The sequence below is a fragment of the Pseudophryne corroboree genome, chromosome 3 (assembly GCF_028390025.1).
Source record: "Pseudophryne corroboree isolate aPseCor3 chromosome 3, aPseCor3.hap2, whole genome shotgun sequence".
NCBI lineage: Eukaryota > Metazoa > Chordata > Amphibia > Anura > Myobatrachidae > Pseudophryne > Pseudophryne corroboree.
In genome coordinates, this window is record NC_086446.1 from 786767480 (window position 1) to 786784647 (window position 17168).

General features: G+C 49.0%; 1 protein-coding gene across 2 annotated transcripts in view; it reads left to right on the top strand.

The window, feature by feature from the left end:
* Positions 1–249: 249 nt before the first annotated feature.
* Positions 250–17168, top strand: part of SMNDC1 (survival motor neuron domain containing 1) — a 29365-nt gene continuing 12446 nt past the window's right edge. The window contains exons 1-5 of one of the 2 annotated variants that reach the window (XM_063962637.1): positions 250–358; positions 1838–1957; positions 2956–3098; positions 4951–5112; positions 5883–6036. In XM_063962637.1, the coding sequence (XP_063818707.1) occupies positions 1838–1957; positions 2956–3098; positions 4951–5112; positions 5883–6036 (579 nt within the window). In that variant the 5' untranslated portion in view covers positions 250–358. Of the gene's footprint in view, positions 359–379; positions 532–1837; positions 1958–2955; positions 3099–4950; positions 5113–5882; positions 6037–17168 lie in introns of those variants that run through there. The other variant, XM_063962638.1, reaches the window with a different exon arrangement.

A 17168-nucleotide genomic window follows, 5' to 3' on the forward strand; every position in this document is an offset into this window, starting at 1 on the left:
ATTACCCTAACCCCTGCAGTTACGCCAAGGATGGGGAACCTTCAGCCCTCCAGCTGTTGTTGAACTACACATACCAGCATGCCTTGCTACAGTTTTGCTATTTGGCCATGCTAAAACTGTCGCTGGGCATGCTGGGATGTGTAGTTCAACAACAGGTGGAGGGCCGAAGGTTCCTCCATCCCTGTACTACGCCATCGCACAGTCGCCATGACAACCGCACACGTGGCGTCACCCCCGACGCTGCCTCCGAAGTCACGCCCCCAGTATCGCGAGAGTACCCGGCTCAGGAGGAAGTCTCGCGAGAGGAGGCCGCCGCTGCCGGGAACGTGAGGGGAGCGAGGCTGTGAGCTCGGAGACGGTGAGTACGGGGAAAGCGGGGTGGTCCCGGGGTGCCTCCCGGTACCGGACACACGGGGAGGGCGTGGAGCGGTGCGGGGGAAACCTGAGGGGAGATGAGAGGACGAAGAGCGGCCTGAGGCCTAATTTCCGGCGAAGCCTCCAGCACAGGCCGTAACCGCGTCCCGGGCACTGGTGAGGCGACTGGCTAAACCCCCCCCCCCCCCCCCCCCCTACTGTACAGCCCTGTACCCCCATATAATGTCTCTTATATCCCTGTACCCCCATAGTGTGCCCCTCTGTATAACCTTATACCCCCCATAGTGTGCCCCTCTGTATAACCTTATACCCCCCCATAGTGTGCCCCTCTGTATAACCTTATACCCCCCCATAGTGTGCCCCTCTGTATAACCTTATACCCCCCCATAGTGTGCCCCTCTGTATAACCTTATACCCCCCCATAGTGTGCCCCTCTGTATAACCTTATACCCCCCCATAGTGTGCCCCTCTGTATAACCTTATACCACCCCATAGTGTGCCCCTCTGTATAACCTTATACCCCCCCATAGTGTGCCCCTCCGTATAACCTTATACCCCCCATAGTGTGCCCCTCCGTATAACCTTATCCCCCCATAGTGTGCCCTTCTGTATAACCTTATCCCCCCATAGTGTGCCCTTCTGTATAACCTTATCCCCCCATAGTGTGCCCTTCTGTATAACCTTATCCCCCCCCCCCCCCTAGTGTGCCCCTCGGTATAACCCTATACCCCCCCCCCCATAGTGTGCCCCTCTGTATAACCTTATACCTCTCCATAGTGTACCCCTCTGTATAACCTTACCCCCCCATAGTGTGCCCCTCTGTATAACCTTATGCCCTCCCATAGTGTGTCCCTCTGTATACCCTTATACCCCCCATAGTGTGCCCCTCAGTATAAGCTTATACCCCCCCATAGTGTGCCCCTCTGTATAACCCTATACCCCCATACTGTGCCCCTCTGTATATCTCTCTACCCCCATATGGCATGCCCCTGCGTATAACCTCATAATGTGCCTGTCTATATAAACCTGGCCCCCCCAGTAGTGTTCCCTTCTGTATAGTCCTATAACCCCACCACATGCATCATTCGTTGTAGGATCATCACTACATACTGTATTTGGCTCATGCAGGTTTCTGTGAGGTTTTGCAGCATTACTAGACAGAAGAGAGAGAGGATACGGTTATAATGACCTATATACACCTATACACAGTTGGAATAGATTAGAAGGCAAGGTCTTTTCCTATTTTGTGGGAGTCTGCCCAAATCACTTGCAGTGTCCCAGATTCCAGCATCAGTGTTTTAGTTTATCTGATAAGTAGACGCATAATTGCCACCACTTGCTGTACACGACAGTGTCAGTCTACCTCCTGCATCCATGTATCCCGGGCTCTTAGCAGTCGCAATGTAATAAGTGTAACGTGGTCACTAAACCCTCTGCTTTGGCTACTGCTTTTTTTGTGCAGATGGCTGAAGAACTGGCAAAACAGCTAGCTGGCTACAAAGCCCAACTGCAGCAGGTGGAGACAGCGCTAACAGCCAATGGAGAGAATGAGGACCTGCTGAAGCTGAAGAAAGATTTACAGGTGAGTGTTCCAGCTATCCGACTGTGCCTGTACTATAAGTTCTCACTGGCAGGGCCCTCCGCCCTCGTTTCTCACCCTGCACTATCCTTAGCTCCACTCCGTCAGCAGCTGTGATCCTGTCTCGAGGCACCGATTGCAATTGTTATCTGTCACTTGATTGTGTAGAAATGTCACTGTTTCACAACACTCCCCCCTTCCCAAGTACTGTTTGTATATATTGTGGTGTTTGTATTTTATTGTCATTTTCCCTGAATGGAAATAGACTGCATTACAGTTAAGCTCTCCTGTCATTCTTGAGACCGCTGTCTGTGGCTGGCCCGCTCTGCACCGAGTGGTGCAGTCGTTCTAAGCAGTATAGATCAATTCTCACTACTTTGTGTAAAGGCGTAGCCATTGGAAGGTTATACAGTGGAGGGGGCAGGCTGTTGTTGTTACAGAGGTCCTCTGAAAGTGACAGAAGAGGGGAGTTCTGCATACACTCAAGTAGTGTTTATATAGAGACTGTTTATATAGAGATCATATAGTAGTCTGTTGTAGAGTTTGGGAAGCCGCATTATAATGTCTAGGGTAACTTTGGGCAGTACGGATTGTGTAATGGTTAGCATTACTGCCTCACAGCACTGAGGTCATGGGTTCAATTCCCACCATGGCCCTAACTGTGGGGAGTTTGTATATTCTCCCCATACTTGCGTGGGTTTCCTCCGGGTACTCCGGTTTCCTCCCACAATCCAAAAATATACTGGTAGGTTAATTGGCTCCCAACAAAATTAACCCTAGCATGAATGTGTGTGAGTGTACATGTGATAGGGAATCTAGATTGTAAGCTCCACTTGGGCAGGGACTGATGTGACTGGCCAAATATTCTCTGTAAAGCGCTGCAGAATATGTGTGCGCTATATAAATAACTGGTAATAAATAATAAATAAATAAACTCCAGACTATCTGGCTGTAAGTCATGCCTAAAATATTTACTAGTGACCCATTTCCTTCATTCTCAGGAAGTTATCGAATTAACTAAAGACCTTCTGTCATCACAACCTTCCGAAGCCCCCGACAGTTCAGATGACGTCACTTCCGCAGGCGGCAGCCATTCCTGGAAAGTGGGGGAGCGGTGTATGTCCGTTTGGAATGACGATGGACAGTAAGTGGAAAGCGGCAATCTCTGTACATTTGCTAAGACACGGTTCAGTGAGACGGTAAGAGGGGAGGAGAGGGGTGAGTCGCCGATAATTTTGCACTATGAGCCATGTTCACAGTCAGCTACAGGCCTGTGCCCTGCTTTCAGCGCAATGCCCTCAAGGCAAAGGCAGGAGAACTTAAGTACAAACAGCTCTGGTTGTGGCTGACATCTGTAGAGAGAACATACTAACAGTCGGGATGATTCTGAGACGGAATCAAACAAAATAAAGGTGTAACTACGCACCTGGGTAACACCATGTTTGGGGGTGGGGGGCTGCGGATGTAATATGGAGGGGTGGTCTAAATTCAAACCTGAATAGCTGTGTAAATATAAAGCTGCCCAGCATTTGTGGGCTGCATGCAAAAGCATCCAGTATTTACTCTTCATACAAACAATACATATATTTGCTCCCCCTTGCCACAATGCAGCATGGTCTGCCTCAGTGGAAAGTTCCTCTTTTGTTCTCTTTGCTTCTAACCCTGACTCATCTTCAATACCATAGACTTAGAAATATTGCTGTACTGTTATTTGCCCACGTTAAGCAGCCGCTTAGAATGTCCCTGTAACTTCTTCCGGTTCATGCTGTGTATGGAGGTATTTGTCAGTGTCTAACCTCTACGCAGGTGTGGAAATGGTGACACCGGCTGGCTGCAAACATTAATACGCTGGCCACACTGAAACGCGTTGCGCAGTGAAATATCGCAAGTAGTCCGTTTACGCCTTGTTTTCCTAAATACGTAACCTTGTGACATGCCCTCGTCTCAAGATTTACATGTTACATTTAAGAGTTCTTTAGTGTTATTCTAGTGTGGAAGTATAAGCGCTGGCAGTATGGGAGACCAGGGTGGTCATTCCAGGTTGATCGCTAGCTGCATTCGTTCGCTGTGCAGCGATGAGGGAAAAAAAGGCACTTCTGCGCATGCGGCGCAATGCACACGTGTGACGTACTATTAAAACGAACGATGTAGTTTCACACAAGGTCTAGCGAAGCTTTTCAGTCGCACTGCTGGCCGCAGAGTGATTGACATGAAGTGGGCGTTTCTGGGTGTCAACTGACCGTTTTCAGGGAGTGTTCGGAAAAACGCAAGCGTGCCAGGTAAAACGCAGGTGTGGCTGGGCGAACGCAGGGCGTTTGTGATGTCAAAACAGGAACTGAACAGTCTGAAGTGATCGCAAGCGCTGAGTAGGTTTTGAGCTACTCTAAAACTGCACAAAAAAACTTTGCCGCCGCTCTGCGATCCTTTCGTTCGCACTTCTGCTAAGCTAAAATACACTCCCAGTGAGAGGCGGCATAGCGTTTGCACGGCTGCTAAAAACTGCTAGCGAGCGAACAACTCGGAATGACCACCCAGGTGCATTACATCTGAGGATGACCCCTGGTTAGAGCAATCCTATCCTCTTTCTGTCTGATATAAATGTATCCTGTATGAATGTGACCAGATGGATGTATGTCTGTCTTTTCTTCCTCTCTGATAAGTTTCCCTGTATATTGGAATTAAATAAGAACTACCTTTATTATATGCTGCCCAAAGAAGCACTACATGTCCCAGGAAAAAAAATAAACGTATCAAATGTAATTGGATTATTATTATTTTTTTTTTTTTTAAATGTTTGAACCTGACTCATGTGAAACACATAAAAATGGGTGTGGTCATTGAGGCACACTCACCCCCCAGACGTGAATGATGAGTGAGCTCCTCCGCACGGGGGCTCCTTGCATCGGTATTGTAGTGGACAGATTGCACTGTATGCTGTTGGTCACATATTATTCCAAACCATTACTCACATGCTTACAGCCCTGATCTCTTTACAGGTGGTACGAGGCTGAGATCGAAGAGATAGACGAGGAGAACGGCACAGCGGCCATCACCTTCATGGGTTATGGAAACGCCGAAGTCATATCGCTGCTGAACCTGAAGCCGTTGGAGGAGGGACGGAAAGCCAAGGAGGACAGCAGCAGTCTTCCTATGTCTAAGTGAGTATCTCTCTGAACCAACAAACCCGGGAGCTGCTCTGTCCGTCTGTAACTAAATCTGGGGGGGTTGGTCCTTGAAAATGTTTTTTATTGGGGGGCGTCCCCCTGCCTCATGCCTTTGACTTCTCTGCTTTGCTTGCATCCTGCCATCAGGCTACCTCCCGCTTGCTTGCACCTCAGGTCATCTGTCTGTCACCCCTTCCCACTAGATTGTTAGCTCTTCAGAGCAGGGCCCTCTTTCCTCTTGTTATCTAAGCCCTCTTATCGACACCTGTCACTCGCAGCCCTCTCCTACTCAGCGATCATCTTTACCTGCTTTTCTCCTGCTGGTAAAGGCTCCTCTCTATCTATGGCCGCCAGCCCCAAGTAGTACAATGATTACTCCCTCACTACTTACATCTTAGCTGTATTATGTATGAGAATGTGTGGTGATCTTTATTACCTGTACTCTATTTCTGTTATTTATTTACTGTAATGATAAGTTCTGTCTCCCTGTACTGTCCTTTGTACGGCGCTGCAAAACACTTGTGGCGCCTTCTATAAATACTCCTAAAATGTAATAATAATCTTTCCTGCATGTCTGGTTGCTGGCTTGGTTCCTTCTTCTCATTAACGTTTCCCATGGGGTAATTGGGATTGTCACAGACCGTATGGGGCTTGTGACGTTGTCGTTAGATGCATTTTGGGGATAGTTAGCGTGTGTGAAAGTTTACTCGCCCCCAGGCTGCAGTGCTGCGAATTCCGGGAAAGTGACGGATACTTTGTTTCAGGAAAGAAATGATTGCGCAGCAGAGAGAGTACAAGAAGAAGAAAGCCTTGAAGAAAGCGCAGAGGATAAAGGAACTGGAGGCGGAGCGAGAAGACCAGAAATCTAAGTGGCAGCAATTCAATAACAAGGCGTATTCTAAAAACAAGAAGGGACAGGTACACACTCTCATCATTTATCTGTGTACAGGGGTCTCGCATGTCACCAGCTTGCTGTTTGTTCCTTTCAATGTGGCCCCCAAACGGAGTGTGCCTGCCAGATGCAGGAAGCGATTAGTTTTGTTTGCTGTCGACAGCATTATATTGGCGGGACAGTGCTGACACTGTGGTAATGTTTATGTAACGGTCGACATTAGAACTTGATCATCTCGTTTAAAATGAAGCCGACACTATTATAATGAGTTAAACAATGCATTGTTCCGTCGATATAATTCTGCCGACACATTGACTGTACAGAGCATGTACGGTTATATCCCCTAAATACTGCGTTGTACTATGTAATCACAGACTAGGGTGGCCAATTCCGAGAATCCTGGGATTGACCATTTCTCTTACGTCCTAGTGCTGGCTCCTCCCCTCTATGCCCCTCCTACCAGACACCGTTTAGAAAAATGTGCCCAAGGAGCCGGGTGCATTTTCTCTGGAGCTCCAGAGATTTTTATTTCAAATTTAATTTAGTTTATTATTTTCAGGTAGCTCTGCTTGGCAGACAGACTACCTGCTTCGCGGGACTTAGAGGGGAGACCGAACCAGCCTCCTGAGGGTTAATGGTTCGTAATCCCAGCTGACAGGACACTGAGCTCCTGAGGTGCTGATCACTCATCGTCAGTATGTGTGCCCACACCAGCAGCTAGCCGCCACCCTCTAACAGATGCTAAAGACCAGGTGTGCTGAGTGTTTCACCGGGGCCCCGGTTAGCGGGTCCCCGATGCAGTTTGGCGGCATGTCACGCAGCGGTCACAGGCCCAGAGCTGCGGTGCCCGCCGCAGACTAAACTGGCTCAGGACTATTGCCCAGCAGTGCTCACTGTCATCTAAGGCTTTGTGTGGACTGTTACAGACATTTCTGATGTATTGTACACTTGTGGCCAGTATAATCGTGTAAGAGACCGCTCGCCATTGCAAGTGGTGGGGCTTCCCGCTGCGGGACTAGCGTCGGGAAGGCGCCATTTCCTGCTGCTGCGGATCATCAAGGCTGCATGCACGCTGCTCCTCCAGGACCCACGCTGTTACAGACTGTCTGAACTGGTAATAGGGGGTCGTAGACGGGGAGCACGCCAGCGGGATCACCGCTGCACTGCTATTACATACTCTTATTTACACACATTGTGCTGCTGTGTTCTTTGTGCTGGGTCCACTCCTCTGTGTCACTCCAAAGGGCTCTCTAGGGTCTGTGTGGGGTGTTGGGCAAAGGGCTGTGCTGTAATTTACTGTATAATGTCTGAAGACTTGGTTATGTGTGCTGCTTGTAATTCTACCCCGTCTTCAGCTGAGTCTCTCATGTGTGAGCAATGTTCCTTGTCTCTTCAAGGAACCAGCTCACATGCAGCTGACTGGTTGTATAGCTTTAAGAGCATGATTCACAATGTAAATTCTGAACTAGCTGCAGCTAAAAGAGAGAGACAGGTGTTAAAACACTCAATTGATTGTGTGACTAAGGCAGCAGATTCTAAGAAGGCTTCGCAGCCCACTCTAGTGGCTTCTCATAAACGTTCATTGCCACAGGTTTCTCTAACGTCCTAGTGGATGCTGGGGACTCCGTAAGGACCATAGGGAATAGACGGGCTCCGCAGGAGACAGGGCACCCTAAGAAAGAATTAGGAATACTGGTGTGCACTGGCTCCTCCCTCTATGTCCCTCCTCCAGACCTCAGTTTGAATATGTGCCCGGACGAGCTGGGTGCACTTTAGTGAGCTCTCCTGAGCTTGCTAAATAGAAAGTATTTTGTTAGGATTTTTTATTTTTTTTTCAGAGAGATCTGCTGGCCACAGACTCTCTGCTACGTGGGACTAAGGGGAGAGAAGCAGCCCTACTCACTGTGGATAGGTCATGCTTCTTGGGCTACTGGACACCATTAGCTCCAGAGGGATCGTACACAGGAACGCACCCTTGGTCGTCCGATCCCAGAGCCGCGCCGCCGTCCCCCTCGCAGAGCCAGAAGCCGGCGTGAGAAGCAAGAAGACTTCAAAAGCGGCGGCAGAAGACTCCAGTCTTCATATGAGGTAGCGCACAGCACTGCAGCTGTGCGCCATTGCTCCCACATTAAACCCACACACTCCGGTCACTGTAGGGCGCAGGGGGGGGCGCCCTGGGCAGCAATTAGAGACCTCTTGGCAAAGTGGGCATATATACAGTTGGGCACTGTATATATGCATGAGCCCCCGCCATTATTTTACACAAAATCGCGGGACAGAAGCCCGCCGCTGAGGGGGCGGGGCTTCTTCCTCAGCACTCACCAGCGCCATTTTCTCTCCACAGCTCCGCTGAGAGGAAGCTCCCCAGGCTCTCCCCTGCAGATTCACGGTAGAAAGAGGGTTAAAAGAGAGGGGGGGCACATAAATTTAGTGCAAAATCAGTATATATAGCAGCTACTGGGTAAACGCTAAGTTACTGTGTAATTCCTGGGTCATATAGCGCTGGGGTGTGTGCTGGCATACTCTCTCTGTCTCTCCAAAAGGCCTTGTGGGGGTTCTGTCCTCAAATAGAGCATCCCCTGTGTGTGTGGTGTGTCGGTACGCTTGTGTCGGCATGTTTGACGAGGAAGGCTATGTGGAAGCAGAGCAGGTGGTGGTAAAGGTTCCCCTCCTTCAACAGGGAAGGGGTTACTATTCGACAATGTTTGTGGTACCGAAACCGGACGGTTCGGTCAGACCCATATTGAATTTAAAATCCCTGAACAGTTACCTGAAAAGGTTCAAGTTCAAGATGAAATCGCTCAGATCGGTCATTGCAAGCCTGGAAGAGGGGGATTTTATGGTGTCTCTGGATATAAAGGATGCTTACCTGCATGTCCCCATTTATCCACCTCATCAGGAGTACCTCAGATTTGTGGTACAGGACTGTCATTACCAATTCCAGACGTTGCCGTTTGGTCTATCCACGGCACCGAGAATATTTACCAAGGTAATGGCAGAAATGATGGTGCTTCTGTGAAAGCAAGGAGTCACAATTATCCCATACTTGGACGATCTCCTCATAAAGGCGAGGTCCAGAGAGCAGTTGCTGATCAGCGTAGCACACTCTACGGAAGTGTTGCAACAGCACGGCTGGATTCTGAATATTCCAAAGTCGCAGCTGATTCCTACGACGCGTCTGCCCTTCCTGGGCATGATTCTGGACACAGACCAGAAGAAGGTTTTTCTCCCGATGGAGAAGGCTCAGGAGCTCGTGACTCTGGTCAGAGACCTCTTAAAACCAAAACAGGTGTCGGTGCATCACTGCACGCGAGTCCTGGGAAAGATGGTGGCGTCATACGAGGCCATTCCCTTCGGCAGGTTCCATGCGAGGACCTTTCAGTGGGATCTGTTGGACAAGTGGTCCGGATCGCATCTTCAGATGCATCGGCTGATCACCCTATCCCCCAGGGCCAGGGTGTCTCTTCTGTGGTGGCTGCAGAGTGCTCACCTTCTCGAGGGTCGCAGGTTCGGCATTCAGGACTGGGTCCTGGTGACCACGGACGCAAGCCTCCGAGGGTGGGGGGCAGTCACACAGGAAAGAAATTTCCAGGGTCTGTGGTCAAGTCAGGAGACTTGTCTGCACATCAATATCCTGGAACTAAGGGCCATATACAACGCCCTAAGTCAAGCGGAACCTCTGCTTCGCAACCATCCGGTGCTGATTCAGTCAGACAACATCACCGCAGTGGCTCATGTAAACCGCCAAGGCGGCACAAGGAGCAGGGTGGTGATGGCGGAAGCCACCAGAATTCTTCGCTGGGCGGAGAATCACGTAAAAGCACTGTCAGCAGTGTTCATTCCGGGAGTGGACAACTGGGAAGCAGACTTCCTCAGCAGGCACGACCTCCATCCGGGAGAGTGGGGACTTCATCAAGAAGTCTTCACACAGATTACAAGTCGATGGGAACTGCCACAGGTGGACATGATGGCATCCCGCCTCAACAAAAAGCTACAAATGTATTGCGCCAGGTCAAGAGACCCTCAGGCGATAGCTGTGGACGCACTGGTGACACCGTGGGTGTTCCAGTCGGTTTATGTGTTTCCTCCTCTTCCTCTCATACCCAAGGTGCTGAGAATCGTAAGAAAAAGAGGACTGAGAACAAAACTCATTGTTCCGGATTGGCCAAGAAGGACTTGGTATCCGGAACTGCAAGAAATGCTCACAGAGGACCCATGGCCTCTGCCTCTCAGACAGGATCTGTTGCAACAGGGGCCCTGTCTGGCCCAAGACTTACCGCGGCTGCGTTTGACGGCATGGCGGTTGAACGCCGGATCCTAGCAGAAAAGGCATTCCGGATGAGGTTATTCCTACGCTAGTAAAGGCTAGGAAGGATGTGACGGCTAAACATTATCACCGTATATGGCGAAAATATGTTGCTTGGTGTGAGGCCAGGAATGCCCCTACAGAGGAATTCCAGCTGGGCCGTTTCCTGCACTTCCTACAGTCGGGAGTGACTTTGGGCTTAAAATTGGGGTCCATTAAGGTCCAGATTTCAGCCCTATCCATTTTCTTTCAAAAGGAACTGGCTTCTCTTCCTGAAGTTCAGACGTTTGTAAAGGGAGTGCTGCATATTCAGCCCCCTTTTGTGCCACCAGTGGCACCTTGGGATCTTAACGTGGTGTTGAGTTTCCTGAAATCACACTGGTTTGAGCCACTTAAAACCCTGGAGTTAAAATATCTCACGTGGAAGGTGGTCATGCTATTGGCCTTAGCTTCGGCTAGGCGTGTGTCAGAATTGGCGGCTTTGTCACATAAAGTCCCCTATCTGGTTTTTCATATGGACAGATCAGAATTGCGGACTCGTCCGCAATTTCTGCCAAAAGTGGTGTCCTCTTTTAATTTGAACCAACCTATTGTGGTGCCTGCGGCTACTCGTGACTTGGAGGATTCCAAGTTACTAGATGTAGTCAGGGCTTTGAAGGTTTAGGTAGCCAGAACGGCTGGAGTCAGGAAAACTGAGTCGCTGTTTATCCTGTATGCATCCAACAAGCTGGGTGCTCCTGCTTCAAAGCAAACTATTGCTCGCTGGATCTGTAACACGATTCAGCAGGCTCATTCTGCGGCTGGATTGCCACCTCCAAAATCAGTGAAAGCCCATTCCACAAGGAAGGTGGGCTCATCTTGGGCGGCTGCCCGAGGGATCTCGGCATTACAGCTTTGCCGAGCAGCTACTTGGTCGGGTTCAAACACTTTTGCAAAGTTCTACAAGTTTGATACCCTGGCTGAGGAGGACCTTGTGTTTGCTCATTCGGTGCTGCAGAGTCATCCGCACTCTCCCGACCGTTTGGGAGCTTTGGTATAATCCCCATGGTCCTTACGGAGTCCCCAGCATCCACTAGGACGTTAGAGAAAATAAGATTTTACTTACCGGTAAATCTATTTCTCGTAGTCCGTAGTGGATGCTGGGCGCCCGTCCCAAGTGCGGACTTCTTCTGCAATACTTGTATATAGTTATTGCTTAAATAAGGGTTATGGTATGGTTGCATCAGGTTTATCTGGTGCTCTGTTGTTGTTCATACTGTTAACTGGGTAAGTTTATCACGAGTTATACGGTGTGATTGGTGTGGCTGGTATGAGTCTTACCCTGGATTCCAAAATCCTTTCCTTGTACTGTCAGCTCTTCTGGGCACAGTTTCCTTAACTGAGGTCTGGAGGAGGGACATAGAGGGAGGAGCCAGTGCACACCAGTATTCCTAATTCTTTCTTAGGGTGCCCTGTCTCCTGCGGAGCCCGTCTATTCCCCATGGTCCTTACGGAGTCCCCAGTATCCACTACGGACTACGAGAAATAGATTTACCGGTAAGTAAAATCTTATTTTTTCAGTCCGATTCTGATCAGCCAGATGATGATGATGATGATGATGATGATGATATGGGCGAGGACAACTCTGTCCCCTGGGGTGCAGGCTCTCATTTATGATATAAGAGAGGTCCTTCACATACTGGACCTGGAGGCGAAACCATAATGAGGAGTTATACTTTAATGTAAGACCCAAGAGTTGAGCTACCTTTCCGATGTCTAAAGACCTGGCCAGGAAGTCTTGGTTAAACCCTGATAAAAAAAAAATTAAAATTCCACATTTTTATCTACCTTTCCCCTTCCAGATGAGGATAGGAAGGTCTGGGAAACCCCCCTGTCGGTCGATACGTCTGCATCCAGACTGTCAAAAAAATTGGTACTGCCTGTCCCTGGGGCTGTTTCCCTGAAGGAGCCTGCTGACCGTAAAATTGAGACAACGCTCAAGGCCTTTTATACGGCAGCAGGTGCAGCACAGCGCCCCACAATAATTTGTGGGTGGATCTCCAGGGCTGTGGTAAAGTGGTCTGATGATGTTATTGATGGTTTAGAGAGACTACCCCGGGATGAGGTAGTTACTCTGCTGCAACATATACCGGAAGCTGCAAATTTTATGAGCGATGCTATAAAGGAGTTGTGTAAGATTAATGGCCGCACTACTGCTAGGTGATGCCTTATTTGGAGACGACTTGAATAAATCTCCCAAGCAACGGCGGGTAAGTCTATCTATCTGCTGTCTGCTACGCCACCTGCTAGACGTTCTTACACCGGACCCTCCTTGCAGTCCTTTCGTGTGGCAAGGTTCAGAGGCAGGGGCCGAGGGGTCTCCAACACTTCCAGAGGTTCTCGTGGTAAGTCCCGTAAACCTGCACCTGCTGTCTCCCTGGACCAGACCACTGGATCTCCTGCCGCTAAACCCTCCGCGTGACGGTTGGCCCCAGCAACAAGCGACTTTCGGGTAGGTGCTCGCCTTCATCACTTCGCCCACGTGTGGGCAAAGTCCAGCTGGGATCCTTGTGTGAGGGACCTAATTTCCCACGGGTACTGGCTGGAATTCCAAATACTGCCTCCTCAAAGGTTTTTCAAGTCGGGCTTACCAGCTTTACCCGCAGCAAAAGTTACCTTGCAGGAGGCTATTCAAAAACTTTTGCAGACAGGGGTGGTAGTTCCTGTGCCGCCTCCGTTACGCAACGGGGTTTTTACTCCAGTCTTTTTGTCATTCCCAAACCAGACGGTTCGGTGCGCCCTATCTTGAACCTGAAGTCTCTCAACCCGTATCTGCGGGTGTTCAAGTTCAAGATGGAGTCCCTGAGGGCGGTGGTGTCCGCTCTGGAGGAGGGGGAGTTCTTAGTGTCTCTAGATGTCAAGGACGCTTACCTTCACATTCCCATGTGGCTCCCTCATCAGGCTTACCTCAGGTTCGCCATATTGTACGACCATTTCCAGTTTCAGGCCTTACCTTTCGATTATCCACAGCTCCGAGGGTCTTCACCAAGGTCATGCCGGAGATGATGCTGCAACTCCAAATGATGGGAGTATACATAATCCCCTACTTGGACGATCTCCTAATAAAGGCGGTGTCCAGGGGACGTCTACTACTCGCGGATCATGGGTGGATCTTAAATTTCCAGAAATCTCACCTGGAACCGACCCCAGCGTTTTCAGTTCCTGGGAATGATACTAGACACTGTATCCCAAAAGGTGTTTCTCTCGATGGACAAGGCCTCGGTTATCCAGGCTATGGTCCGCCCGGTATTCAGTCCTCGCAGGGTGTCTATACATCTTTGCATCAGATTACTGGGCAAGATGGTGGCTGCTTATGAGGCAATCCAATGCGGCAGGTTTCATGCCCGGCCATTTCAACTGGATCTGCTGGACAAGTGGTCGGGTTCTCACCTGCATATGCATCAGGAAGTGACCCTATCTCCGAAAGCCCGGATTTCTCTATTATGGTGGCTTCAAATTCCTCACCTGGTAGTGGGCAGATGTTTCAATATCCACTCGTGGCTTCTACTGATAACGGATGCCAGCCTCCGGGGTTGGGGAGCGGTGACCCAAGGGGCCCAGTTCCAAGGGTTGTGGTCAGTTCAGGAATCGACTTTACCGATAAACTTTCTGGAACTCGGGGCAGTTTACAATGCCCTTCTACAAGCCTCCCATCTCCTGAAGGGTCAGGCGATCCAGGTTCAATCGGACAACGCCACGGTGGTGGCGTACATAATCTGACAAGGGGGAACAAGAAGCAGAGCGGCGTATGCAAGAAGTGTCCAAGATCCTCTTCTGGGCGGAGGTCAACACAAGGGCCATCTCAGCCATATTCATTCCAGGAGTGGACAACTGGGAAGCAGACTTCCTCAGCAGGCATGACCTCCATCCGGGGGGATGGGGCTTACATCCCCAGGTGTTTCAACAGCTACTTCACTGGTGGGTCTGTCCACAGATAGATCTGATGGCTTCTTGTCTCAACAAGAAGTTATGCTGTTACTATTCCAGAACGAGGGATCCGCAAGCTGTAGCAGTGGACGCACTGACTGCACTATGGACGTACCATTATGTGTACCTGTTCCCTCCTTTACCGTTGCTCCCAAGGGTGCTAAGAAGGGAAAGCGTTCTGGCAATTCTAATTGCCCCGGATTGGCCTTGACGAGCGTGGTACTCTGACCTCCTGGCCATGACTCTGGAGGATCCCTGGCCTCTGCCACTCCAAGACTATCTTCTTCAGCAAGGTCCGTTCATCTATCCAGACTTACAGCGGCTCCCTTTGACATCTTGGAAGTTGAGAGGGAGATTCTAGCGAGAAAAGGTCTTCCCTCTCGGGTTATTTCCACCATGGTCCAGGCCAGGAAGATGGTTACGTCAAAACATTCTCATCGTATCTGGAAAAAGTATGTTTCCTGGTGTGAAACTAGAAAGGTTTCTCCCGTGGAATTTAGAATTGGTCGTTTTCTACTTTTCCTGCAAGAGGGAGTTGAAATCGGCCTCCGCTTGGGCTCCATCAAAGTCCAGATTTCGGCGCTCTCTATTTTCTTCCAGAAACAGCTTGCCATGTTGCCTGAAGTACAGACTTTTCTGAAAGGTGTTCTTCATATGCAACCGCCCTTTGTACCTCCCACGGCTCCGTGGAACCTCCATGTGGTTCTGTCTTTTCTCCAATCGGATTGGTTTGAACCCTTACATAGGGTGGAGTTGAAATTTCTCACCTGGAAGACGGTGATGTTATTGGCTTTGGCATCTGACAGGTGTGTCTCTGAATTAGGGGCCTTATCCTGTAAGAGCCCTTATTTGATGTTTCATGTAGACAGGGCGGAACTGAGGACCCGTCCTCCATTTCTGCCGAAAGTGGTGTCCGCTTTTCATTTGGATCAGCCTATTGTGGTTCCGGTGTTATCTGACGCTTCCATTGGTCCTGAGTCCTTGGATGTGGTCAGGGCTCTGAAAATTTATGTCAAAAGGACGGCCCGTCATGGAAATCTGCCCGCTGTTTGTCCTTTATGATGCCTCCAAGATTGGTCGGCCAGCCTCTAAGCAATCTGTTGCTTGTTGGCTCCGGTTGACCATTCAACAGGCCTATACTTCGGCGGCTCTGCCTTTGCCGTCGTCTATTCAGGCCCACTCGACTAAGTCGGTGGGCTCTTCCTGGGCGCCTGCCCCCGGGGTATCTCGGCCCTCCAATTGGGCCGAGCTGCAACTTGGTCTGGTTCAAACACGTTCGTCAGATTTTATAGGTTCGATACCTTGGCTAAGGATGACCTTCAGTTTGGTGAGGCGGTTTTACAGGGGTCTCAGTACTCTCCCACCCATTTGGGAGCTTTGGGACTTCCCCATGGTACTAAAGTACAAGACCCTAGTATCCACTAGGACGTAAGAGGAAATAGGAATTTAATACCTACCAGTAATTCCTTTTCTCCTAGTCCGTAGTGGATACTGGGCGCCCGCCTCAGTTCTTCACTCCTGCTTACCTGTGTAAGTAGTTGGCTGGACGGGCGTTGCAGTCCCATTTTGTTGTTGGGATAGCCGTGCTATCTGGTTTAGGTTGGTGTTGCTACCCTCTGTTCGGGTTAGCGACACCCTTTCATTCAGGTTTGTGTGTTGGCTTGTTGCCTCACCGCTGTTGTATTGTTCTTCTCTCATATTATGTCCGTCTCCTCGGGCACAGTTTTCCTAGACTGAGTCTGGTAGGAGGGCATAGAGGGGAGGAGCCAGCACACACATACGCACACTAAAAGTTTTAAAGTGCCAGGCTCCAGTGGACCCAGTCTATACCACATGGTACTACAGTACAAGACCACTACGGACTAGGAGAAAAGGAAATACCGGTAGGTATTAAATTCCTGTTTATTCAGTCCAGATACCCAGGATTGAAAAAATGGGCCGGGATTGGCCACCCTATCACAAGACATGTGATATGTGTTACAACATCCATAGTAAGAGCACAAGTGCAGGTTGAGTATCCCTTATCCAAAATGCTTGGGACCAGAGGTATTTTGGATATGGGATTTTTCCGTATTTTGGAATAATTGCATACCATAATGAGATATCATGGCAATGGGACCTAAATCTAAGCACAGAAGGCATTTATGTTACATATACACCTTATACACACAGCCTGAAGGTAGTTTTAGCCAATATTTTTTATAATTTTGTGCAGTAAACAAAGTGTCTACATTCACACAATTCAATTATGTTTCATATACACCTTATATACACAGTCTGAAGGTCATTTAATACAATATTTTTTAATAACTGTGTATTAAACAAAGTTTGTGTACATTGAGCCATCAAAAAAACAAAAGTTTCACTATCTCACTCTAGCTCAAAAAAGTCCGTATTTCGGAATATTCCGTATTTCGGATATTTGGATATGGGATACTCCACCTGTACATAGTATTCCAGAACAGAGTTATATTCCTGGCTCATTGCAGAGTAAGTGACTTGTCTGTAACACATTAGTACTAAGTATCGCCCATATTCATAGAAAATCTGAGTTATCTCATTTGAAGGGCATTTTTCCTTGTGGGCGACCCTGTTACCTCATTCTGTATTATATATGTGATATAACAGCGCGCAGTGAGTGCATAGTGTGTTGTACTGCAGTTTATCTTCGAAATGGCTTGTTTGGCCTCCAGTACCTGCAGGGGGTATGTGCTTTCTATGCTAGATAGTGTAGACAGAGGACACTTACTGTCCCTTTTATTATATATCATTTTCCTAATTCCTAGAGTATCAAAATGTTTTGGATGTGATGTACTCTGTCCATTTCTACTAAGCTATGCAAGCTTTCATTCACTACTACAGATAGAACTGTAAATCAGATAGGTG